The sequence below is a fragment of the Vigna umbellata genome, chromosome 5 (assembly GCF_029865625.1).
Source record: "Vigna umbellata cultivar VRB3 chromosome 5, Vumbellata_1.0, whole genome shotgun sequence".
Lineage (NCBI taxonomy): Eukaryota > Viridiplantae > Streptophyta > Magnoliopsida > Fabales > Fabaceae > Vigna > Vigna umbellata.
The window spans coordinates 9,213,631-9,240,095 of record NC_142169.1 but is presented as its reverse complement, the minus strand read 5'-3'; the positions used below and the strand labels follow the sequence as shown (position 1 = coordinate 9,240,095).

General features: G+C 32.6%; 3 protein-coding genes and 1 pseudogene across 4 annotated transcripts; 3 read left to right on the top strand and 1 right to left on the bottom strand.

Annotated features, from left to right (window-relative positions):
- The first annotated feature begins 8,183 nt into the window (after positions 1 to 8,183).
- LOC124846559 (Pathogenesis-related thaumatin superfamily protein) lies at positions 8,184 to 9,387 on the top strand. The gene is made up of 2 exons (XM_047323835.2): positions 8,184 to 8,340; positions 8,416 to 9,387. The coding sequence occupies exons 1-2, from the start codon at positions 8,280 to 8,282 to the stop codon at positions 9,090 to 9,092; spliced, it is 738 nt and encodes a 245-aa protein (XP_047179791.1). The 5' UTR covers positions 8,184 to 8,279; the 3' UTR covers positions 9,093 to 9,387.
- Positions 9,388 to 10,509: 1,122 nt separating this feature from the next.
- Positions 10,510 to 12,828, top strand: LOC124846562 (protein LATERAL BRANCHING OXIDOREDUCTASE 1-like). Its single transcript, XM_047323839.2, has 4 exons — positions 10,510 to 10,845; positions 11,707 to 11,954; positions 12,028 to 12,352; positions 12,442 to 12,828. The coding sequence occupies exons 1-4, from the start codon at positions 10,564 to 10,566 to the stop codon at positions 12,712 to 12,714; spliced, it is 1,128 nt and encodes a 375-aa protein (XP_047179795.2). The 5' UTR covers positions 10,510 to 10,563; the 3' UTR covers positions 12,715 to 12,828.
- A 4,848-nt stretch (positions 12,829 to 17,676) lies between these two features.
- On the top strand, positions 17,677 to 19,684 carry LOC124846551 (protein LATERAL BRANCHING OXIDOREDUCTASE 1-like; annotated as a pseudogene).
- A 1,120-nt stretch (positions 19,685 to 20,804) lies between these two features.
- On the bottom strand, positions 20,805 to 25,973 carry ARF9 (auxin response factor 9). Of its 2 annotated transcripts, XM_047323830.2 has the most exons (14): positions 25,470 to 25,973; positions 25,201 to 25,296; positions 24,814 to 24,870; positions 24,563 to 24,715; positions 24,358 to 24,442; positions 24,174 to 24,264; positions 23,861 to 24,025; positions 23,584 to 23,703; positions 23,433 to 23,505; positions 23,187 to 23,343; positions 22,608 to 22,771; positions 22,233 to 22,481; positions 21,944 to 22,131; positions 20,805 to 21,320 (listed from the first exon to the last, which is right to left on the bottom strand). In XM_047323830.2, exons 1-14 carry the CDS (start codon positions 25,596 to 25,598, stop codon positions 21,188 to 21,190), a joined length of 1,860 nt encoding a protein of 619 aa, XP_047179786.1. In that variant the 5' UTR covers positions 25,599 to 25,973; the 3' UTR covers positions 20,805 to 21,187. The 2 variants fall into 2 exon arrangements, with proteins under 2 accessions (XP_047179786.1, XP_047179785.1); XM_047323829.2 differs by having other exon boundaries at positions 22,233 to 22,771.
- Positions 25,974 to 26,465: the final 492 nt, after the last annotated feature.

The window sequence follows — 26,465 nt, the reverse complement described above, 5'->3', positions numbered from 1 at the left end:
AACACCGAAAAACACTTTTAGAGACACAACCATATGTGTTTTAGGTCTTTAAATTTTGGACATCGAATGAGGAAAGCAAAAGAAAATATCAAACAAAGCATAGGATAAATTAGGTTTTAGAAAGATGGTACCTCAGATACAAACCACTCGTGAATGATTCCTCTCTACTTATGGTGGATTGTGACATTATGAGTGAGAGCTCCGCCATCTGCTATTGACTTCATTGGTCCACATAACCACCGCTGCAACTTTATTGTCACTAGGTGGCTTTACGACTGAGAATCTAAAGGGTAGATAGAAGAAGGGCAATTAGAAGGGGAAATAAAAGAAGGAAATGGAAGAAGGATAAAGAGGAAGAAAGGGATTGAGATGACGTGAAGAACTAAGGAATTTCAAGAGGGATGAAGGGAGTGCAAAATTTTGAAACAGAGGAAGGGAGTGCAAAATTTTGAAACAGAGGAAGGGAGTGCAAAATTTTGAGAGGGAGAAAGGGAATTGGAAATTTGGGAGGGACGATGGAGGGTCAAAAATTTTGGGGATACTGCTCAGGTATAGATGATTTTGGAATTGGGGAAAAAAGTTTAAGTCTAAAAGTTTGGGAGGGAAGAGATGTAAACAAGTGTGGGAAGGAAAAGAAAATATAATTCAAAGAGGTTATAAACTTCTTCAGAAAAGAATTAAAACCCCACTATTATTGTCATTTATAACTTCTGCAAAATAACCTCCACTAAATAACATTTTTCTTTTGTAATGAACTTAACACTCATGATGAGTAGGATATCAAAATGAATCCAACAACAAAACAACAAACAACAAAATGTTTACAATACAGAGCTTCTTATCTAATTCAACCTATTATTCTTCTCCTAAGTCTCTGTTTAGAGAACTAAATGTTAGGATAAAGATGAAGCTTAAAAGTTTTGATGATGTCTCAAAGTCAAGTCTCAAGTGCTCATGTTGCAAGAAGACCTTCATGAAGACTTGTTTTATGTTAAAGCTTTTGTAATTCAATAGTTTTATGTATATGGTATTATTTATCCTTGATTACATGTATTGTGTGCTTAAAAGTTTTCTAAAAACTCATTTTTCCTTGGAATAATCGATTACCAACTTATGATAATCGATTATCCATAATCGATTATGACTTATCATAATTGATTATCATGAGCAATTATGAGAATTTTCAAGCATGTTTTTGACTGTTGTACATATATTAAATGCATAATTGATTACCTCATTTAGATAATCGATTATCACATGTTAAATAACTGAAATTGAACTTTTGGAAGTATCCTTAAGTGAGATATCTATATATTGGATTGAGACTCTCATTCTAAAATACAAAATACATAGAATTTCAAAAAAGTTTATCAGTTTTGTTATGTGCTGTGATAAGTGTGTTCTAGGGTTTGTGTAACTCTTGTGCTTGTGGCGTTGAGAACTTGGCATAGAGCGAGAACTTTCACTGGAGTTGTGATTGAGTGTTATTGTTGTTGTTGAGTTAAAGTTTGTCATCCTTTGTGAAGATTCAAAGGAGGTGGTCATCCTTCGTGAAGCATTCAGAGGAGGTGCTCATCCCTAATGCGTTTCAGGAGAAGTAAGTTTAATCTCTTGGAGTAACAAGATAAGTGTTTTAATCTTAAACTTGTTTATTTTCTTTGTGATTGTAACAGTTTGTTGGTTTGTTAATTCTCATTTGATATTAACAACTGGATGTAAGATCTTTGTGATCTGAACCAATATAAAATCACCTGTGCAATTTTCTTTCTTTCTCACTCTTTTATTTGTTTTAATTTATCATTAAGGAAATTAAATTACAAGATAAAATATTTAAAGACATGATTTGAGATTAAAAATCAATTCACACCCTCTTGGTTTGTTGTTCATGCTAACCATTTCGCTGCACCGCTCTAACACTAAACTGCTTTATTTTTATTGGAAGTTTGCACTCAACGTCTAATTGCTTCACTCAATAGATGCCATTTTCTCATGTGTAGGATTTCCTTTGTGCTTAACCTTTCTATAATAAGCTCAAGAGATGTTTTAGTCATTTGAAGGATTTATTTCAATGTTGAGCTTCTTTTGAGTTTGGTTAGCTCTCTAGAGCTCACTTAAGTGCATGTTTCCTTCCTTTAACAATTTCTTTTTATTCTCAACACATCTTCCATTAGCTCAACTTTGAAGATAAGATTTTCAACTTATATTTTTGCCCTTAATTCACTTAACTCCATTTTTTTTTGTGTTCAACGAATTAGTCGTCTTTAATTTTGTTTATTGTAATAAAAAAAAGTCAAAATTCAACTAACTCTTCTAAATACAGTCATTATGTATTTCTAAGCTAAGAAAGTCTAATTCACCAAAAGCCCATTAAATTTGTGTGAATGAAGTGCTTAAATCATATATAAACAAATAAATTTGACATTCTTCATGTATGAAATGAATATGTATTTATAAAACATCTAAATTTGACATTAGCTATACTTTATGAAATTTGTATGAGATGAATATGTATTATAAATTTATTAGACTCATGGATAAATAACATGTAACAATTGTAAATAAATTCTCTTCACATAAAATATTTCTCCAGACAATCAATTAATACATTATCTTTAAAAATATAATTAATTTTAAATGTGTTTGAGATCTTAAAGTATATCCAGATCCCAACATTTTAAATTAAATAGGTACAAACGCAATGTAAACACCGTTGTTATTCAAACTCCAAAATATTTAAAATACCTCAAAATTTCAATAAACTTTTAGGACATGAGCCATTCAATTATTTTTCTACCCAAAAATATGTCGGGTGTTGCTCCCTCCACCTCCCCATTCCACTTTTATCCCTCCTTTTATCTCTCCTTTTATCTCTTTATTTCTATTTTATCCTTAAGAAAGTTTTTCTTTTAGGTTAATATTTTTTAACTCCAATCTCTTATGCGCGACACACAACCTCTTTTTCCTCACGTTCTACTTCGTTGTTTCATTGTGCTCTTTTTCTTTTTGTTTCACGTTCATTCTTTGTCCTCTCTTTTTTTCATTGTGGGGTGAGATTGTGGTGAGTGAAAGGTTGTTGGTGGGAGAAATTGTTACGAATTCATGTCGATGGTGTTTGAAGGTCTCCGTAGTGCTTGAAGGTGCAAAGGGGTGAAGATGCACGTAGAAGTACGTAGTCTACCCTAAATTAACCTTTAAATTAACGTGTAAAACCTTAAATGGATGTCAACACCCATCGGTGGATGTCAACATCCGTTTAAGGTAAAACGGATGTCTTCTCCCTGATCAACAATGTTAGCAGGGAATTTCTAGACTCCACGCGGTGTGTGGCATTTGCTGGAATAGTATCTGCAGATGCAGGAATCCAATATACAAGCATTAAATATTTTCGTTCTGCATGGTGATACCAAATAAACGAGAAAATACGTATTGTTTTGTTTTAGCATTGGAACTCTTTGAAGCCATCACGCACTGCTAATAAGTATTATTTTGGAACTCACGTCTCTAATTCCCACTCCAAACAGTTATGGGATGTTTTGTGAAGCCATCAACGCACTGCTAATAGGGTGTCAACTGAATAAGTGTACCAAGCAGTATCCAGTGATAAAATAGAATTTAAACTAATAATTTGGATGAAAAAATGAATTGCATCAAAGCATAATAGAACAAATGTAGAAAATTCTTCATTTTATTTAAGTCAAAAAGGCTAATCCCTTAGGTGTTCCCTATGCTAACCCTTTTATTTTTGACAAACTCTTTGTATTAAGATTTCAAAATTATCAAGTCATATTCGTAGATGATAACAAATGTTTGATTGACTTCAAGATGCATCTCACCACCAATTTTTCAATTGTTCAGTTGCGTATCTAAGTATCTTGTCGAAAAAAAAAACATTAAACACACTATAATTAGAGGTGTACATATAATACCTATATATACATGCAATTTTTAAAATGGAAAAAGCCTTGTGCCTGGTTTGCAGATATCCCAGTATGCATCAACCAATAAATAAAATCAGCAGGAAGATACTCTTAAATTAATAATCTAAAAACTAAAAAAAAAATTAACAACCTCCACGGATATGGCATATCCTTGAACGAATGTGACACATTCGTTTAATCACATATTATCAGTTTTAGTTTTCTATTGAAATAATTAAATAAATAATAATTGAATAACTAAATTAAAAAAAAATTCCACTAACAAATTAAAATAAAAACTAAATTTAAATAAATCTATATATACATTTCAAATAAAAAATTAATAAACTAAAAAAGAAAAAAAAACAAAAGAAAATCAGTCAAAGCCAAAATGGATGTCCCATATCCGTTTGGCTTTGAAACGAATGTGCGACATCCGTCGACGGATATGCGACATCCGTTATGGCCTGAGCGGTTATCGTCTTCCTACACACAGAAAAGGCAGCACAACGAAACACCAGCAAACCAAACATGCACACATTCAAAGTAGTAAATCAAAGATTTATGCATGCATACTAAAGACTAAAAAATGAACCTCATCTAGTAGACGAATGAAGATTTGCACCACGCACCACCAATACAAGAGAACCACCATCGTACCAGCGAAACACCACCGCACCACGAACAGCAAGAATAGCCACACCACTGCACCACACCACCGCACCGCACCACGACTGAGAGCAAAGATAGAGTTTGGATGAGAAGTCTCACCGAGAGAAAAGAGTGTGACGGAGGTGAAGAAGAAAAGGCAGATCTCAAAACTAAGAGAAAACTTTAGGGGGTGGGACTGTGAGCAGAGAGTAAAAGTAAAGCATGTAGGATTTGGTGAATAACATTAAAAGTAAAAAAATAAAAACGTAAAAAGGTTGAAAAAGGTAAAAGAAAAGGTTAATTTTATAATTAAAAAAAATTCAGAAAGTTGGAGAGATGGAGGGAGCAACACCCAAATATATCTTATACATAGAAAATAAATTTTTGAAAAATACGAGATATATAACAAAAATCACATGGCTTTACTAAACGAAACAAAAGGTTCTTTAAAAAAATATTTACATTTAAGAATGTAAGAGTTATTAACGACTAAATCAAGAAAAAATAGTAAAAGTGTAAGAGTTATTAACCTCTAAATCAAGAAAAATTAGTAAAAGGGATAGTTTCAATTTACATATTAAACATTTTTTTTTCACGGCGTCAATTAAAATCATTGGCCAAAATCTTTTATGCCTATTCAGGGAAAAGAATTGTAGTCGCATGAAGATAAGAAGTACAAGAAATGAATGCTTTTACAAATTCTTTATCTAATTCTCCTAACATCACAAATACTTTTTAAAATAGAGAGTTTAATCTAAAATTCTTCATTCTCATAATAAATTGATAATAATTTCAGATATAAAATACTAGCGAAAACATATGTTTTTTTTTATGATAATAACAAACAATAACATTGTTAATTATTGTTATTTTTATAACTAGCATACATAACATATGTGTATATAATTTTTTAAATATCTATAATATATTATATTATAAATTAATAATTTTAGTAATTTTATGATAATATGAAATTAAAAGAAATATAAGTAAGTTTTTTAATGTGAGGAATGAACACTACAGATATGACGAAGAACAAAAATTCTTAAAATGAATGAAGAAAAAAATAAAAAGATAACATAGATGAAAAAAAAGTAACTGAGGTAAACGTTTTATAAAATATATATTAAAATAACTGTTAATCATTCAAAGATAAATAAATAATCATATTGTAAAGTGTAAAATAGAAATAATAATTCTAGACATAAAATATATAATCCTCTTTATATATAACTAAGATTGTTATTGTTATTATTATACCTAACATAAAAATAAAAGTGATAACATTTGTGCATACACAATTTTTTAAATATAATATATTATATTATCAATTAATAGTTTTAGTAATTTTATGATAATATGAAATTTAACGAAATATAAGTAGGTTTTTTAATGTAGGGTAAAACACTATAACATGATGAAGAACAAAAATTCTTAGAATGAATGGAGAAAAAAAAAATAGCTATTGAAGAAAAAAAATGCTGAAAGAGCTTTATAAAAAAACATGTCAAAATAACTGTTAATCTTTAAAACAAAGATATTTTAAAGGATAAAATATAAATCATAATTGTGACATAAAAGGAGGAATTCTCTTTGTATAATTATAGATTATTGAATTAAAATAATTTTTGTAATTTTATTATAGATACTTTTTATTTATTTTTTAAATTGTTTTACAATTAAAAAAATAATTACATTTAAAAAATGGTTAAATTTAAAGAAATAAAGTAAAATTGATAAAAAAATCATTTATATATATATATATATATATATATATATATATATATATATATATATATATATATATATATATATAGGTATAAATGAAAAAACTTAGTTGGCATCTAATTTATGAAAAGTGTAACCATTCTAATCTTGATGTATATTTTATAGTGGTAAATTGGTTTCTGAATTTTGCAGTTTAACATCAAATCAAAATTAAAAAATATAATTTAATATCAAAGTAATTTTTAAATATTATAATTTAATAACAAGATAATCTTAAAAAATTTAGCCTCTGTTTGCATGAACGAAATTTACGCAAATTAGAGAGCGATGCTTTGAAAACGTTGGGTTGTTCGTTTGAGAGGATTACGAGGGATAAGTCAAGATGGATTTGCAGGATTCATGCACTTTTGGTCACCCGCGTATGTGAGGAGATTTGCGCGGATTGTGAGCGAAATGTCCTGTGTGTCCTCGACCTATTTCTTAAAAAGTGGTAGGCGTAATCAGTTACATGCATTGGGTATGTGGTTAGAGTAGTGTGAAGGATTGTGTGCACTTGTGTAATCGGTTACGTGAAAGTGGTAACCGGTTACATACCACCATGAACATTGGTTTTTTGGTTACGGGGAGGGATATTGGGTTTTTTGGTTACCTATTACTACATTATAATTTTTATAATTTATAAATATTTATTTTAAAAATTCTTTATATTTTTTGTCTTTTTATACATATTTTTACAATTAAATATAACATTAATAAATAACATTTTATATTATATTTATAACTAGGGGCATTTTGGTAATCTTTCATTTTTAACAATTAAACTATTTTTTTAAATATATCACATCAATCAAATCCTACACTAATTCTCACAAACTTTACTTCCAAATCCACTCTCAATTACTCACAAATCCACTCAAAAAAACAACTACAAAATTACCCTCAAATCCACCCAAATTATCTCCCCCAATTAACCCCAAAAGAACAAAGCCTTAAGGACAGAACATAATTGTTATATATATATATATATATATATATATATATATATATATATATATATATATATATATATATATATATATATATATATATATATATATATATATCAACATAAGAAAGTTTAACTTTGAATCCAAAACTGTCATGAATTTGAAGCAATTTTATGTAATTTTTGAATTGAATATATTTTTGCATTTATTTTTTACAAAAATTAATTGTATCAAAATCCTCACGCACTTGGCAATCTTAAATCTCAAGTTGGCCAAGCAACCCAAATTGTGTTAAATTATACTTAATATGTGTTTAAGAATAAAATAAATCTTAACCAACAAGACTGAACAAAGTATAAGGCATAATTACTTCTGTGAACCAACTTTGAAAAAAATATTGATCTTTTTCCAGTTTAACATAGAAGCAGATAATGCTGATGTTATAAAGCAAAAATCCTACAGACATTCCTGTACTTCTATAATGCCCCTTATGGAAAAGAATGCCATCTCATTGAAGTTTAAGATGTAAACATTCTCTAATGCAACTAAAGTTGATAACTTGATCTCACATGTTGTAGTGTTTTTCCTTTCTTGCTTTATTTTTCTCATCCCAAAGATGCTGCAAGTTGCCAAATTAGCAGCAACCTCATCCACCCAAAAATCGCTAAACAGTATTTAAATAGCAATATTTTAACCATTTTAATATCACAGTTACGTAAAAAAGAAATCTCCAGCTGGAAGCAATGCATATATGCTCCTTTGTTATGAAAGAGAAAGTAGAAAGTAATTAGAGAAAATAAAGGCAAAAGCCTAACGAGGGTGACAGTGGGAAGTTGCAAAACCGTTTTGTTTTTGTATAAAAAGATAGCACTTGGCACGATCTATACTTGAGAGCGAAATATTTGGAACCTGGAAGCCTCACACGCATTGTCACTCACGCATATATAGGTTGCATAAACTTTTCTGTTGTTGTGTTGCTATTCATTGAGCTCAAACAATGGCGAAAATCTCCTTCATTTTCGTCTCTCTGGTTGCATTTTGGTACATCATACTCACAGGTAATAACACTGTTTCTTTTCGATTTGTAACTGAAACCTTTGTATGCATTATTTGTCTTATGTTGTTTGTAGCAGATGGTGCTCAACTTATTGTAGTGAACAACTGTGGGGAAAGTGTGTGGCCAGGGATACTTGGCGGTGCAGGGCAGCAAAGTCCAAAAGATGGTGGGATGCATCTTGGGAGTGGTGAAGAAATTGTGCTTGACGTACCAGAAAAGTGGTCAGGGAGAATTTGGGGTAGGCAAGGTTGTAGCTTTGACAGTGATGGAAATGGGCACTGTGTCACTGGTGACTGCAATGGGAAGCTGCATTGTAGAGGGCAAGGAGGATTGCCACCTGCAACAGTGGTGGAAATGACCCTTGGATCCTCCTCCTCCCCTTTGCACTTCTATGATGTGAGTTTGGTGGATGGCTTCAATTTGCCAGTTTCCATGAAGCCCATTGGGGGTGGAGTTGGGTGTGGAGTGGCATCTTGTGAAGTGGATTTGAATATTTGCTGTCCATCAGCACTTGAGGTGAAGAGAAATGGCAGAGTTGTAGGGTGTAAAAGTGCATGCTTGGCTATGCAATCAGCTAAATATTGCTGCACAGGGAATTATTCTGACCCAAAAACTTGCAAGCCTACTCTTTTTGCTCATCTCTTTAAGGCTATATGTCCTAAGGCTTATAGTTATGCATATGATGACTCTAGCAGCCTTAACAGATGCAGGGCTCCAAGATATGTTATCACCTTCTGCCCTCCTCCACTGTAAAGGGATTCATGATGACAAAACTGAAGTTGAAGCTGCTGTTGGAGAATTGCAAAGATCATCAGTTATCTGTGAAGAACTGTTTTCTGAATATTTTAGTTCTGTTTTTAATCTTTAATTGTCATAGTTATCTCTTTTTTAGAGTCTTAATAGTCATTGTTCTTTGCCATCAAGGTAGTTGAAACAAAGGGTAGATTGATAATAAACAATATTTCACATTTTTGCTCTTACTGTTGATAGTGCTTTGCCTTGTATGAAGTTAACTTGGGAATAATAACCTGTAAACTGCACATTCTATACTCACATTATTACAAGGGACCAAATATTGGAATCATGTGACCAACCTCTTGGAACCAGAAAAAAGGGGAAAGAAAATCTGAGCAGCATCATCTGCAATAAAAATTACGGACAATAATATACCAAAATGTTCCATTTTTTTATCTTACTGTTACCACCATTTGCTTCCATGAAAGTTTCATTAAGAAAGATGGAAATTCAATGAATAGAAGCTTTTGCTCATTAGAATTCTAGCAGGTTTTGTACACCAAGAATCTTACCATGCTGGGTCATGTACAAATTGATACACCAAAAAATAGTATATCTCTTCGATACGAGTGCAAAATTTAGTCCTCACGATTTTATCTTTTAAGACACGTCTCAAGCAAGAGAGAAAAAATTTATTCAACATTTTCTCCTCTTTATAGGATGCAAAACTTTTGGTATGAGTCATGTGGAATCATTACTTTGCATTTGGTTATTCCATTAGCCTCATCTATGCAGGGCTTTCATCTTGTTATTATCACTTTACATTCTTCTCCAATAAGAGATACGTCAAAATGAGGATTCCCTCATTGATTTACTGAGATTTTTAGATGATTTAAAATTAGGAAAGAAGGAAAAGAAGATCTTCGTCATATACTACCATCTTCTTTTAGGCTATATTTGGTATTAGATATGTCCTAGGTTGTTCCATGTTGGAAAACAAGAATTGTTCTTCATCATGAGAACATTCTCTAAAGTAGGATGGATTGAAAAGCAGAGAACATAGAATAACATTTCACATTTTTGCTTTAGTGATAATGACGCTTTGCCATATTCATAGTTTAATATATTTCAATAAATTGGGATTGGGAATACTTGGTAGCCAATGTTTTCAAAATTAGACTCATTTTAGAGATCCAATATATATGTATATATTGGACAGGTTCATTGAGATCGTTAAATAATAATATTGGAAAAAAACTTAAAGAGAGTAAGATTTGTGAATAATAATACTTAGAGACAATGGGATCGTTCCCTTGTATGATAAACTAAGCAATTATTTTTTGCTTTGGATCCTCCGAACAGAACGTGCAATACATGAAAAACAAAGACAAGGTGACAATAAACTAATGTCCAAGACTTTGCTTACAATGGTAAATGTCCCTTACAAACAAAGTCAAATCTCAGAGGAAACAATCTTAGCAGAAGAAAGATGAGTCTGAAAGTAGATGTTGAAGAGTTGGTGACTGAAATGGAGGAAGTACCCACTTTTGCTCCATCTATACCAGTCCCCAATGTTCAAGAAATTGTAAGGAATAATCCCCTGCAGGTTCCTCAAAGATATGTGAGGAGTAATGAAGAACTGGAAAAAGTCAATCACATGCCTCACCTTTCATCTGAGGTACCTGTCATTGACTTAGCACTGCTCTCATGTGGGAACAAGGATGAGTTATTGAAATTGGATGTAGCATGCAAAGAGTGGGGTTTCTTTCAGGTAATTTCTTATCAACACTACTGTCAATTACTTACAAATATGCACAAATGGGAACTTACACAGACAAAGAGCACTTCTACATATATATATTTTTTTTTAACAATAGTGCCACTTGTTCAGAGTATACTACAATCACTGTAACTTTTAGAGACATAGTAAAACCATTCATGCATCTTCATTTAGACAACTTAAACTTCAGTATAACCAATTCATGAGATAATATTTTTAAAATCTCTAGTTTGAGTTTGAATTCTATACTAAGGAGAAATGAACGAGATGAGAAGAAAATATGAAAATTTTACAAACTTAGTATGTTACCATTGCCATGATGATCATTTGACCTTATAATTCCAATACCTTTAAACTACTTAATAGGATTAATCATATAGATTTATGAAAAATCTTTTTGGGACAATAATTTAAATCAAGTTTATCATCCTTCAAATAAGAATGACATTTACTATCAATCTTTCAAATAAGAATGAAACTTAAATCAAGTTTGTCACTTTAGAGCCTTCGGTTTTGGCTTTTAAAAGATATAAAAAAGAAAGAGTATTTAAACTATCTTAAACCTCAATTCTTAAATAATGAGACTATCATGTGTGGTATGAACATATACATATTTATAAATACAGACCATTGTGTGCACTTATTAATTTAAATGTGTATTTAAAGTCGAATTTACCTAGATAAATATAAACCATCTGATCTTCATCCAACTAACTCTGTGAATGTGTGAACTTCCTAAGGAATCTGGATGTGTCTTTTCGTAATAGCTAAAATGTTTGGAATATTGATGAGAAGAAGTTTGTTTGGTTTTCATGAAATGCTGCTTGAGATTGCAATTACTTTTGGTTGCAGATAGTAAATCATGGTGTTAAGAAAGAGCTGGTGCAGAAAATGAAGGATGTAGCAGCTGAGTTTTTTGAACTTCCAATACAAGAGAAGAAAAAGTATGCAATGGAATCAAACGACATTCAAGGTTATGGGCAGGCTTATGTGGTGTCCGAGGAGCAGATACTAGACTGGTCAGATGCATTGATGTTAGTCACATGTCCCACCCGATACAGGAAACTTCGACTTTGGCCAAAAACTCCAGAGGGATTCAAGTAGGTGCTCCTCTCATTTGGAAACTATGTACACTACTTTTGATCACTTGACGAAATTCATCTACTAATGCAGGGATGTAATAGAGGCATATACAAGTGAAGTTAGACGAGTTAGTAAGGAAATACTAAGTTCATTGTCAGAGATCATGGAGACGCAGAAGCATGTTTTTCTCGGACTGCATAAAGAATCATTGGAAGGTTTTCGAGTGAACTATTACCCTCCTTGTAACACACCTGAGCAAGTGCTTGGTTTGAGTCCACACTCTGACACAAGCACCATCACCTTGCTTATGCAAGATGATGATATAAATGGGTTAGAAATTCGGCACAAAGGAGGATGGGTGCCAGTGACTCCAATATCAGATGCTCTGGTTGTCAATGTTGGAGATGTTATTCAGGTACTAAATTATCTCTTTATGTTATAAACAAAAGGTTAGTTCTTTAATCATTTACTCTTGTGAGTGTTTTCCTTCTGCAATCATTGCAGATCTTGACTAATGGGAGATACAAGAGTGTAGAGCACAGAGCAGTGACAAACAAGAACAAGAAAAGGATTTCTTATGCATTGTTTGTGTGCCCAGAGGATGATGCGGAAGTTGAGCCCCTTGATCATATGATAGATGCTCAAAACCCCAAGTTGTACCAGAAAGTGAGGTATGGAGATTATTTGAGACAATCTATGAAGAGGAAAATGGAGGGAAAAACACACATTGATGTGGCAATGTTAGAGCATTCTGCTACCAGGAATGGAAACAACTGACAAAACAAAACAAAACTTACACCAAGTCCAATTTCTCGATTTACGTATTGTGTTTGTATTGTAATAAGTGGGAAGAAATATTCCTTGACATCAAACATTTCCATGAACATTGTCTGAGAACTGCTTTGCATATATAATAAAATATGATATTATAATACTAATAATAATAAATATAAATAAAATATTATAAGAAAATAATAATTTATAAATACATGAATGAGAGTTGAGTCTGTGCTCTCTTAATGCAAGTCTTGTCACTCTTATTCTATCAAATTCCACAAAGCTTAAATTCTCATCTTAGCTTTTCCTTAGAAGGATAGTACTTTCCTTTCAAACAAATTGAGTCTTAATGCTGTCACTTCCAGCCTCACCAAACATGAGGTTTTTCTTTTCATGGTCTCAGACTATACATAATCGTACTCAGATTATTTTTCTTTTTACAGAAAAAAAAGAAGAAGAACGAGTTAAAAGGTTCAGTTGTAAAAGTTATGGAAAATGTGTGAAGGAGCAGCAGTTGTTATAGATTTTATATTAATTAGAAATAATACGAATTTACACCTATAAAAAAAATCTTATTTTAGAAATTAATTATGAAATTAAATTAGATTTAAAATTTAGTTTTTAAAATAATACTAAATTCGTTTAAAAAATTTATTTCAATAAAAAATTTTATTTATTAAATTTATATTAAACTCCTACATAAATGATTAATATTTACTTTCATATTGTTTCTATATAAAAGATTATTTTATATTAAATTTTTAATTTTATAAAATTAAATTAGATTGAAAATTTCATTTTTATAATCAACCAATTAAAATGTAACTCTTTTCAATTAAAGAATTCTGATACCAACCATCTCAAGTCTGATATGATTTCGAGGATATGTGAATGTACAAGTTTGAGCAACGAGAGAGAGAATTTAGCCATTGATCACAAATGAAGAGATCGAATGAGTGAAAGAAAGAAAAACATGTATATTTCATACAATAGATGAGAGGGTTTTTACAAAAGAGAAAAAATACACTTTTACATAGAGATATATATACGTAACAATGTGGGTGAGTTATCAACAAAATGCATAAAATTTGTTACACGTACCTAATATACCGATATCGTATCTAAATATCAAACTCCAAAATGCAGCTATAAAACAAGTCACGAACTACAAGAAAAAACGCAATTACATACGGTCAAAGTCCGTATATAAGACCCAAAATCCATATGTAATGTAGCATTACATACAAATTACATACAGACAAAAATTCGTATGTAAAATGGTCGTAAGTAAGTTACATACGGATATATCCATATGTAAGTTTTTTAGGATAATTCTTTCCCGAGAAAGGATGAATCCTCCTTGCCATGTTGAATCAAGTTTGCAAGAAAAAACTTGACTCAAATAAGAATGAGTAGACACAAGAGAGTGATTCAACTATCAATGACACTATGAAAAACACACAGCAGAAGTGTTGAAATGTAGAGATGATGAACTTATTTTATAAGCTAGATGTTTCTGTTGGATTTCTATATTGAGTGTATAATTCTCCATTTATATTGAGAAACTTCATTGCAGCCAAGGAATGACAACATGAAATTTCACTGATACTCCATTTCCTACATGTGCATGAAAATCGTTTATATTGACAACAAACTTATCTCTAATGTATGACACGTGTCGAACTTCAAATATTTTGTTCACTGACCAGTTGTGAAGAGAAAACACAATAATAATGAACCAAAAAACAAATTTAACATAATTCACAAGTAATAAATGAAGTTTACTTAAGAATCCAATATTTGATTAACTGTGACTCCTTTTGAAATCTAGTCTGGATTTTGGGACAAATGGATCCTTAAAATGATTGTATCTTTAATCTATTTGTTACCTATCTTTGCATGATGTAAACCTAGATGTCCTGCAACATGGTATAATGGGTTTACTCCTGGTGTGAACTAGTACACTGTTGAAGGCCTCACATAAATTAACATGTGAGTGAACCTTGATCTTGACCAATATCTAGAGGAGATCATGTAAAGAAATATTAACATTAATGAAAACATAAATTATTGTTAAGTTATACATACAAAACTTGGAGGAATAACTATCAAATGCTTAAAAGTCTCATTGTTCAACTCATTTATCTTTCCCATCTTCATCTCCCAAGTTTGTGGATGTGTCGATGTAGCTGCCCTCCACATTAGACGCTTAAGATTTTTTCCAGGATATTTCTTTCTAAAGTTGGTATACAAGTGTCTTACACAAAATCTTTAGTCAACTCCAGATAGCAGTTCTTGTATAGCTGGAAGTAGGCCCTTTGGTTTTAATTGAATAAAGTGAAAGGTCAACATAATGAAGGTTGAACTCTATATAATGAAGGTCGAGCTCTATGTTCTCAAGGTCATCTTTCATAGTATTAATGAACACCATTAATAATATACAAAAATTACAAATTATATATGGCTATTACCTTTTGTTGTCTGATATAAAAGTAAATGATGAATATATTGGAGCCCTACCAAGGTCATCAATGAATAGCTCCATGAATTCTTGTTCTCTACTTCAATCATAACATATGTAATAAGTAACATTTGGTCATTGACATCTCGTCCAACATCTGTTAACAACTCTCAACCATACTTCCCTTTCAAGAAATCTCCATCAAATCCAATTATTGGCCTGCATGACACAAAATTGTCTTTGCATCCCTTCAAACATGCGTAAAACCTCTTAAAAATTACTTCACCCTCATTTTCCTCAACCTTTACTCTTATTGTTGATCCTGGATTTCTTGCCAACAGTTTATAGGCATAATCATATATCCTTTTATATTGTGCTTTGAAGGACCCATCAATCTGGTATGAAGCAATTGCTTTGGCCCTATAACACACAAATGTTCCATTTTCTACTAATTTTTTACGAACTTCCATACCCTTTACTTTTGGATTTTTTTTCTCACTATTTTCTTTAACTTCTTACTCAATCACTCGAAGGTTGAACTCTCTGTTACATGTATGGTTATCTACAATAGTCCTCAGCTGCCATGTATAGACTTCCTTCATATAAGCACAATATGTCGTCCACGAGTATTTTTCTTTTGCACCCACACATTTAAGCCTCAATCTTATCTTATCATTTTTTATGAATTTAATATTTCTATCATTTTGCAACGTATAGCTTTTGATGGCTTCTAAAAGGTCTTGCCTTTTAGGAAAATATGTCCCAACTTCTCATTTAAAATCAAGCATACTTTTTGTCATACAAAATGTTCCAAACTTTCCATAACCCTATATATCTTTATGTTCTTCGTCACTTTTCAATCATCATCTGAAAAACCTCTCTTATTCCCCCAACTTACATTATAATCGAAGTTGTTTTCTGATGTCTCACTCCAACATGGTCTACCAAATTCATGTGAAAGATTGTGGCTGAGATCACACTTATCAAACTAGTTTTAGCATGTCGTCTCACCTTTTCGAAACTTATAGAATTGATATTTGTTTGGTAGGTGTGGTCTGAATTATGTTGCTACTACACTTTACTATTTTATTATAATTTCTCTCGCATCTTCATCTATAGTTGTTTCCAAATAAAATTCGTTTTCGCCTTTCGTTCAAATTTGGGTTTTCGTCTTCAGCAGGTGCTGAGATTTTCAAAAACGTGCAGAGTTATTTTCTTAATCTTCAACACATGATGCCATAGACTTTGAATCATCCACTAGATTGGTTTTTTAATGTTCAGAAACTAATTTGAAGAATTTGTGTAGTCCTTAACATGATTTATTAATAAGATGACTATCCTATGATCCTTTAACTGGGTCAAATTGCATTGTGATTTGAGTAGTTGAGCTCACCTTGTGGTATACAAATTTGTTCTTGAATGTGGACTATTTTTTTGTTCTTTTTCTATAGTTGGATTGTCGGTTATTAGAAACAAGTTGCTTTATTATAAATTACATGTGAAACAAAGAGTATTGGATTTTCCAATGAAAGTGATGCACAAAATTATACAAAAATTATTGTGTTATTAGAGGCATGCATAATAGTATCTATGAAATGTTTAAGCTATTGCCTCTTGTGAAACAACTTGAAAGTTGTTTTTGTTTCAAAATTTATTGAAAGTAACATGTACTATATATGTTTGCAAACACCATCGAGCATGTCGATATAGTCATTGTGTTTATTCCAGTACATATCGATTACATGACTCAGCCTAAACGTATGTGGCCATAACAAAATCATACTGGACATAATGTTGATATTGATAAATTATTATTAAACTAAGATGAAAGGATTAAAACGAAATCAATAGGTAAGATCCATGAACATAAGTATAAATAACACATCCTACAAGGTACATTTATTACCGCATTTATTACTATTTGATTCATTAGGCTGACTTGAGTGTCAAAGTATCTTTTATAGACACAATCCTCATTTGGTTAGGAGAGGACGAGTACTTGAACATATCAATCTGAGAGTGCAAAGTTGGAACTAGGAGCGTGTGGAACATAGATCTTTATATAATATATTCGGCTCTATGAGAACATTTGGCACCTACTGTAGGACTGACATATATTATGTGAAGAAGAAGTGTTATATATATATATATATGTGTGTGTGTGTGTGTGTGTGTGTGTGTGTGTGTTTCCCTCTCTCCTTTCATCATTGAGACAGAAGAGTTGGTGAACAATATGGATAACTTAGACCATGTTGGAATCAAACAAATTGTTTAACTTTGTACGAATTTCAAGTTAACTAATCCCACCAATGGAAAAGGGTGTTGCTTTTAAAAGTAAATATCCATTAGAGATAAACAAACTCAATTATAGAAAGGTTTATAATAAACTAATCCCCACCAAACACGCGTTGAAAATGCTAATCCCTGTAAAGAAAATTCTTTGCTTATAAAAGCAAATATATATGCATTGGAAACACACTAAAAGTCTTAGCAGAACAAAGATGAGTTTGAATGCACATGAAGATTTACCAACTGAAGTTGAGGAATCACTCTCTTTTGCTCCGTCTATATCATTAGATAATGTTCAAGAAATGGTAAGGAGTAATCCTTTTCAAGTTCCTGAAAGATATTTGGCCAGTCAAGAAGAATTGGAGAAAGTCAACCATATGCCTTACCTTTCGTCTGAGATCCATATTATTGATTTAGAATTGCTCTTAAATGGAAACAAGGAGTTGTTGAAGTTGGACGTTGCATGCAAAGAGTGGGGTTTCTTTCAGGTCATTCTTCACCAAATTACTCTTAATTTTAAAGATTTCATTCAAGTCTCTAATTATTTGCTTTATCCTTTATTAAAAAGTGAACGTGACAATAATAATGTGTTCTGAGATTTATCATTAGATAATTAGTGCATCACTTTGACATACTAGTAAAAGTTACATATTTACTTCTTTTTATCAAATGCTATGCTTGAGACCGCAATTACCTTTGCAGATAGTAAATCATGGAATGCAAAAGGAACATATGGAGGAAATGAAGGATACAACATTTGAGTTTCTCAATCTTCCAATAGAAGAGAAAAACAAGTATGCAATGTCATCAGATGAGATACATGGTTATGGTAAGACTTACACAATTTTTGGGGAGAAGACACTAGACTGGTCAGATGATGTTACACACATACCCCACCCAGTACAGGAAGCTTCAATTTTGGCCAAAAGCTCTAGAGGGATTCAAGTAGGTGCTCCTCTCAATTGAAAACTTTAAACACTACTTTTCATCACTTGACGAAATTCATCTACTAATGTAGGGAGGTAATAGAGGCATATACAAGTGAAGTTAGATGAATTAGTAAGGAAATACTTAGTTCATTTTCAGAGATCATGGGGATGCAAAAGCATGTTTTTCTCGGATTGCATAAAGAATCATTGGAAGGTTTTCGAGTGAACTATTACCCTCCTTGTAACACACCTGAGCAAGTGCTTGGTTTGAGTCCACACTCTGACACAAGCACCATCGCCTTGCTTATGCAAGATGATGATATAAATGGATTAGAAATTTGACACCAACGAGGATGGGTGCCAGTGACTCCAATATCAAATGCTCTAGTTGTCAATGTTGGAGATGTTATTCAGGTACTAAATGATCTCTTTATGTCATAACAAAGGTTAGTTCTTTAATCATTTACTCTTGTGAGTGTTTTCCTTCTGCAATCATTGCAGATCTTGACTAATGGGAGATACAAGAGTGTAGAGCACAGAGCAGTGACAAACAAGAACAAGAAAAGGATTTCTTATGCATTGTTTGTGTGCCCAGAGGATGATGCGGAAGTTGAGGCCCTTGATCATATGATAGACACTCAAAACTAGGAATGACAACGGATCGGGTCAAGCACGATACTCGACACACTACCTACACGGGTATCCATTTAGAAAATACCCGCGAATATTTTAAAACCCGCAAATATTTGCGGATACTTGCAAAAAATAAAATAAAAAGTTTTATACATTTTTAAAATAAAATTTAAATAAAATTATAAAAAATATATATAATATAATATAAATTAAATTAAATATAAATTAAAATTAAAATTTAATTTTAATTAAATTTAACCTAATAAGCTATAATTTAATTTTTCTTAATTAAATTTAATTAAAAAATATATAAATTAATTTTTATTATTATCTTTTTCGGTTAATGGGTATCACGGGTCGAATAGTATACTACCCGTACCCGACCAATTTTGAAGCGAGTATTAAAATACCCATTATTCGTTATCCGCGGATAGTAAATATCTACGGATAGTACTATCCGTCACGGATTTTACTCAGCGATACCCGTATCTCCTGCGAATTTCTTTTGTTACCCCTCCTCAAAACACTAAGTTGTACGAGAAAATAAGGTATGGAGATTATTTGACACATGCTCTTAAGAGCAAATTGAAGGAAAAAACACACCAAAAAATAGCAGTAAGAGATGGAGGATTCTGATATGAGAAATCAAGATGATTAAGAAAGGAAAGTAACCGTAAGAGAAAATGGGAGAAGAAAATAAATTTTAGAAGTACTCCCTCATGTTAGAGTCTCCACTCTCTTATTAATGCAAGTCCATATCACTGAAATTAGATTTCATTCTAAACCAATTTTGTAATCTCAGCTGTTACTCCACAAATTTTGCAAACTTCATTTCAGTTTTCTCTTAGTAGCATGGCACTTTCCTTTATCCATCTCTAAACCGACTTAATCACTGATTGCATATTTATCTTCACACTCATATATATCTGTTGAGTTGTAATGCTGTCAGTTCCATTGGAATCTTGCCAGCGAGAAATTACTGTATGAACTGACACTATCACATGTTCATGGTTTGGACACAAATATGCACTTCACATAATAGATTTTTTCAAGTTACAGGAAATAATTAATTTTTTTTGGATATACATCATACGAAGATTGATCAGAACAATTAACATGTTCCAATTCCAAACCATACAATTTATCCTTCCAAGTTCCCTCACAAGATTTTAGGACCACTTCTCTATGTCCCTCTAGAATGTATACCAGAGCTGTGTTCTCTACACATTTCATAATTGAAAATAAACTTCAAGACATACACCAGTAATATAATATTGGCCATCACAATCAATCAGTCTAACACAGTTTGTAATGGGTGGACTGTGTCGGGTTCCATCTCCACTTTTTTTATGTGCTGTAAAAGGAAGAGAAATTTTTCCATCCAATATTTGCTCCTTTTCATCAGAGATCTCATTATATTGTAGGATGTATCAAGTATCTTTTTCTTAAAATATTCTAAATTAATTGACATGATTAGAAAAAGTAATAAATATTACAAATTAGTGAAATAAAGTATTTCTCTTTCAATATGATGAGAACGAATACCAAAGTCTCACTCACTCCTGTTTTGACTTTAAATATAAAGAAATAAGATTAATTAACTTTGAAAAGAAAATATGAATAATTTGAAAAAAGTAATACGAATTACTGAAAAAATTATCTTAGCTAACTTCCTTATAAAAAATACGAACTAGTTGAAAAAAAGATTTGGAAATAGGACAGTTTGATACATATGGCATCTTAGTGGTCCCCCTGTTTGTCAGTCTCAAACCTGTTGGTCAGAATAACAGGTGGTAGCAGAGGACCACAATGCCTTAAAACATAAATTCCAGCAATTTCACCACATTATTCAAATTCCAATACACACAAATGGCAATGGAAATTCATGACAATTTTGGGCACACTTGGCTTCCAAATACAAAACATTAAATGAATGTCCACATTTGCCAAGTCCCATTTTCCTTCTCACAGCTAATTTATTAAAATATGGAATTTGGTCTTTGGAACCCAATTAGTGTGCAGAGAGTCTCTAAATCAAACTACAATTAGCACTTTTTCTCATGTAACATGAAAATTGCCTTGCCAAAGATAAACTAACACCTTACAGCAAAAGCAAAAAAGACCAACAAAAACATAGAAAGGGCATGCAAGAATGTAAGTTTCAGGTCTCAGCTGTGTCTGAGCTTATTACAGAGTCTTCCATTGAAGAGATAGGTAGTTTGCTCCCTGAGCTCAGTTTGTGCACATCCTGGCTTGAGCAAATGAAGATTCTTCTCACCATGTTACAGAATTCACTACAAGAACATAACAATGATATCAATCATCATACTTGATATTTATATTAACGGTAAGAAAGAAGTCGTTGCATGAATAATTGGTTAGTATTCTTGGACATTGACTAAAGATACAACATGTGAGATTGAATCAAGTTTACTAAGTATCAAAGTCAATTAAAAGTTTATCTTAAAAAGATTTGTTATTACACTTTATCTCTTCACTATTCTAACTAAAACTCATCCATATTTCTCTAACACCCTTTTCAACATGTTCTTTGGTATAAATGGAAATGTGTTGGAAACTGCAATTTTGTAGGTCACTTTATTTAAAGAGCCTCTTTCTGAATTTATATTAGTGTCAGAAGGAATATTTTAGAGTGTGTTGTTAACACAGATCATTTTTCCTCATTAATAGCCATTCGTCTCCAGTATCTCTGATACTTCTCTCTCGTATCTTCTTCTCTTTTACTCACAAGGATGTATGCATGTTCCTATTAAATTCTAAAACTTAGCGGTTAAGTGCATATTTCTTAATAACTCCTACACCCTCAACTTTTTTATATATGATTTTCTTATTTTGTTCATTTTCTGCATTACCTATTCTCAGCACTATTTATTACTGTGTATAAAGAGATACTCACGGCCATGGATCATCACCAACAAGCATCATATCCCCTTCATCATCAGTGAAGACAATTTCCCACTTGTTCCTGTGTTGAAGCTGTCCCTTTATGTCGAACATCTTCTCCAATTCATCTACAAGTTGTTCATATCCATCCAATGTGGTCAAGTCCACAGCACGACCCACTGCAACCCCCTGCATTTGAACCTTTTTTTGGCATTGGAACCCAATAAAAAGGCTTACGTCAGTAATTTTTCATACAACACTATAAAACACTAAATAAACAACACATGCGACTTGTCAACCACCTTAGTGCAACTTCTGCTACAAATTTGCTTGTTTTGAGTCTCTTTTGGCGATACTTGTAGCTGTTCTTGTTTCCATTCTTTAGAAGCCTTTGAGATATCAGACTCATGGCTTGCATCAGTTCTGCCCTCAGATGTGACTGCAGATGCATTATCTACAGAAAGAGAGTTGCTCCTTGTGTGATCAATAAGGTCAATCCCAAACAATCTGCAGCCTGTTGCAGGCTCTACATTGCTGATCTCCTTATCAACCTGGTCAAGGCAATGGTCATTGTTCAATCTTTCCGAGTGAATTTTTGAAATAGGAGAAGCTGATATACTCTTGCTATCATCACTTGTGTCAAGATATAAATGAGAAGGAGAAGACAGCCAACTTGCTTTTCTCTGATTCATTGATATATTGCTGCTGCTGTTATTGTTATGATGCCACATGTGAGCAGTACTTTCACTCCTTTTGCTTTCGGTAATAACACCAAGTTGTGTAATATCTGACTGTGTCAGACCAGGATCCCAGAAAGTAGGAGCAATTAATGGTGTGTCTCCTTCGAAAGTGAAATACCAGTGTCAAGAAAGATTGATCAATACAAGACTTGGGAGTGAAACATCAATTTCGACCCTGAAATTAGCACCACCTGGAACTTTGGTCCTTGATATATTATGAAAAACAGCAACTTAGTCTTTTAAATTCAAACCACTAGTCAGTTTAGTCCTTGATATTATGAAATGGCAAATTTAGTTCCTGAGTTAAGCTGTAGTTCAGGACTAGATTCTCTTTGTTGGGAACTAAATTGACTGATAATGCCAATCATAGAGACTAAATCGACCAGGGTTATCAAAGTTACGAATTAAACTTTCTAATTCATAATTACGAACCAAGTTGATTGGTGATATCAAATTCAAGGACGAAATTGATGCTTTATTTAGAACTTGAAAGGATTGAAAGAGGTAATTCCTCACCAAGATCTGGAACTTCAGTTGCTTGTCGAGGCCTTTTATTCTTTAGAACAACAGGTTGAGATGACATTGTTGTAGGTACAGAAGCCAGAATGGGTTCTATCTCCCATGGTGAAACTCTATCAGGTCTTGGAAAAGATGGAGTTTCATCCCATTGAACCTAGAAATAGAAGATAAGAATAGATTCATACCACAGAGCCACAGGAAATAACTATGGTGAGTAATTGCAAATACAAAAGATCACAATACCTTGAGTGATCGCCATTTTGAATTTACCCAATGAGGGGAAATATCCTCAACTCCAATTATTGTGCCCGAAATTCTGATAAACCATGTTTAGAACATCTATATGAAAATGTCACACCACAAACACACAAGCTGGAGCAGTAAATTTTGGTACCTTTTGTCTGTTTCAGTAGAATCATCCCCTTCAAGCCTCATCTTCAATCTCATGCCAACATTACATTTTTGGTTGATAGCCTCTAAATACTTGTTCACACTTACAATAAACTGGCTTGTCCTGCGCAAGCAAAATCTCCACATCAACAATCTTCCTTTGATGACTCAATAATAGTAACATTATAGTATGTCTTTCTAGTTATGTTTGCAAAAAACAAACGACAGTATACATTAGATTTTCTACTTTCTACTTATTTTGCAACAATTAGAATTTTTACCTTGGCTTATAATATACAACAAAAAGAGTCTGAGTTGCTACAGCATGAGATGCAGTTGCGAGAACTCCTAGGTGCATGCTCTGACTAGAAATTACAGATGATGGCATGCTGCTTTGAACAGGAGTAAGACGCCTCACTCCAACTCGCAGTTCTCCATTGCTCCCTCTACACACAAAATCTTATTTAACTAAAGCTTGTACATTCAAAGTGACAAAAGTATGGTTTTGTAGTTAAAGATTATCTTCTGAACCATGCGAAGGAAATCAAGAAAAATGGAAAACATCAAATCAAATGTGTGTATGTGTGTATGTACCTCAGAAACACAAAGGTGTCTCCAGCAACTAATCTCTTGGAAGTCACAAAAGTACTCCATCCGGTTGTGAGCAAGTGTCTACGCGGTTGACCTGGATGGAAAGGAAAATAGATTAAAGGCAGCAACATTAGGCCACTACTAATCACAAAGCAAGACCCAAATGAAAATTTTCCATATCTTTTACCTCTAAATATATGCTTAAAGCGCCATTCATATCCATGAAGATCCTTAGCAACCAATTCTTGAGTTGGGGTTGATTTCGACATGTCCTGAGATGAAAAGAAAAAGGTTAGAACATAGTCTTTGTAAACATCACAAGGCAACCTAGAATTGGTGATGGAACTAAATAAAATCAACAAAAAGTTAAACCAAAGAGATAGTGCTATTACCAATGCTGGAAGACATTCAGTGGCATGCTTCCGAAGGACAGAAAAGCCACCATGAGTGCTTGTATCAGAGGCGGTTAAGACCTTGCAGAAGGAGTGAACTCTTGGCCTTGGAACTTCAGAAGGGCATGGATCAGGGCTTGTAGGCTCAGTTTGCTAAGACATTTGTTCCATTAGAAATCTAAATAATAGAGAAAAGAATCTAAGGTTGACCATGAATTTTTGAGAATCATAAGGGGTAGCTACATCCTTACATTATTTTCCGGTACCAGAGTAATCTGTGCATAAACCTCATCTGTTTCTGGTTCGGCCTAAACATGTCAAAATCAAGCCAACTTTTAGTTTTCCATCCAACCTTTTATGACATAATTCAAGCCAATCTAATCATTTTATCAGAAACCAAACAAGATATCTATGAAATAGAAATAAGGAAATTTAAAATAGGAAATAGAATCAGAAGGAGAACACTTAATTAATTAATAAAGAACTCAAGACCAAATTTTGCATGATAACTACAAAACCAAGATGAACACTTGACCTTTTTTTAAGAACCAAACAAGATTTTTCATTTTATTTTCCTTTTCCCTCGAAAATTACGGGTGAAGAAAAACGAAAGAAATTTAGATCAGAAAGAAAATTACCAATAAATGGACGTTGACGACACGACAAAGGATCTCGGAGGGAAGTTTGAACAGTGGAATCCTTTGATTTAGTTCCTGATTTGTTGATACTTCTAACTACAGCCGCAAAAGCATATAAAGTTAAAAAGCAGTTAAACAAAATTAGAAAGAAAAAGAAAAGCCTCAACCAAACAAACATGCATCCAACAACACCACCACCAACATTCTGAGACAACCTACGACCCCAGATAAAAAAACATAGATTTTTCCTTAAGTAACTAAAAACCAACCTGTTCCATGTGTCCCTGAGGGAAGTAGAAGACCCTTTGGCCTGCACGAGGAATTTCCACATGGGGTCCTGCACACGCCTTCCACAGCTGCTCGTAGAGCTCATCTCCTTCACCACGGTGCAACGACATCGTTTAAAGCTGAAACCAAAAACTGCTGATATTGCTGTTTGGTGGTGGTTTTGATTTTCAGTTGAGAGATGTTACTTGGATGAACTAATCCAAATCCGTGACATCATTCATGATTGTCATAAGGGTGTGGAAAGCAAAGTAGTAGCAGTAGTGATGATGATCACCGTGTGATGGTGTCACAGATGATAACTGAAGCGAATGATTATGCGTTGACAGGGAATTTATGAGAGGAAGCAGCTTTTGGAATCGTGTCTGCTATGCTACCTCCTGCTACCGTTACAGACAGCTCTGTCTTTCTTTCTCTTTCTCTCTTTAGATATCTATATGTGTATATACACTCCGTATCTCTTTCTGTAAGGAAACGGCGTTCCTCGGAATGCTACCACATAACTACTCCGTTGGAAGGTGTGACCATTTTATAATAAGACCCTGTCATAATCCTTAGCCTTGTGTTGTGGCGTAGCACCTGTGGACACTGTTTCTAACTATTACCAACATCCAGTGAAAAAATCTTATAAAAACTTTTTTATTAAAAATTACTTTTTTATTTTAAAGGAATCTTACATTATAATGTGACATTACATCACAATGCAAAAGTTTAATAATATTCATATTATTATAATATTTATTTCAACTTTAATTTCTGTAGTTTAAATAATATATTGAAATTAAAAAATACTCATAACATTCACGAGTTTCTTCAAGTTTTAGAATTTTAATTTTAAGACTTTTTATATTACATCATCATATTCTCATATATTTGACAATAAAAGGGAATAAAATATTTTGTCATTAGTGAAAAAAATATGAATTGATAATAAAAAACAAACATGATAAAAGTGAATAAATAAACAAATTGAGAATAAA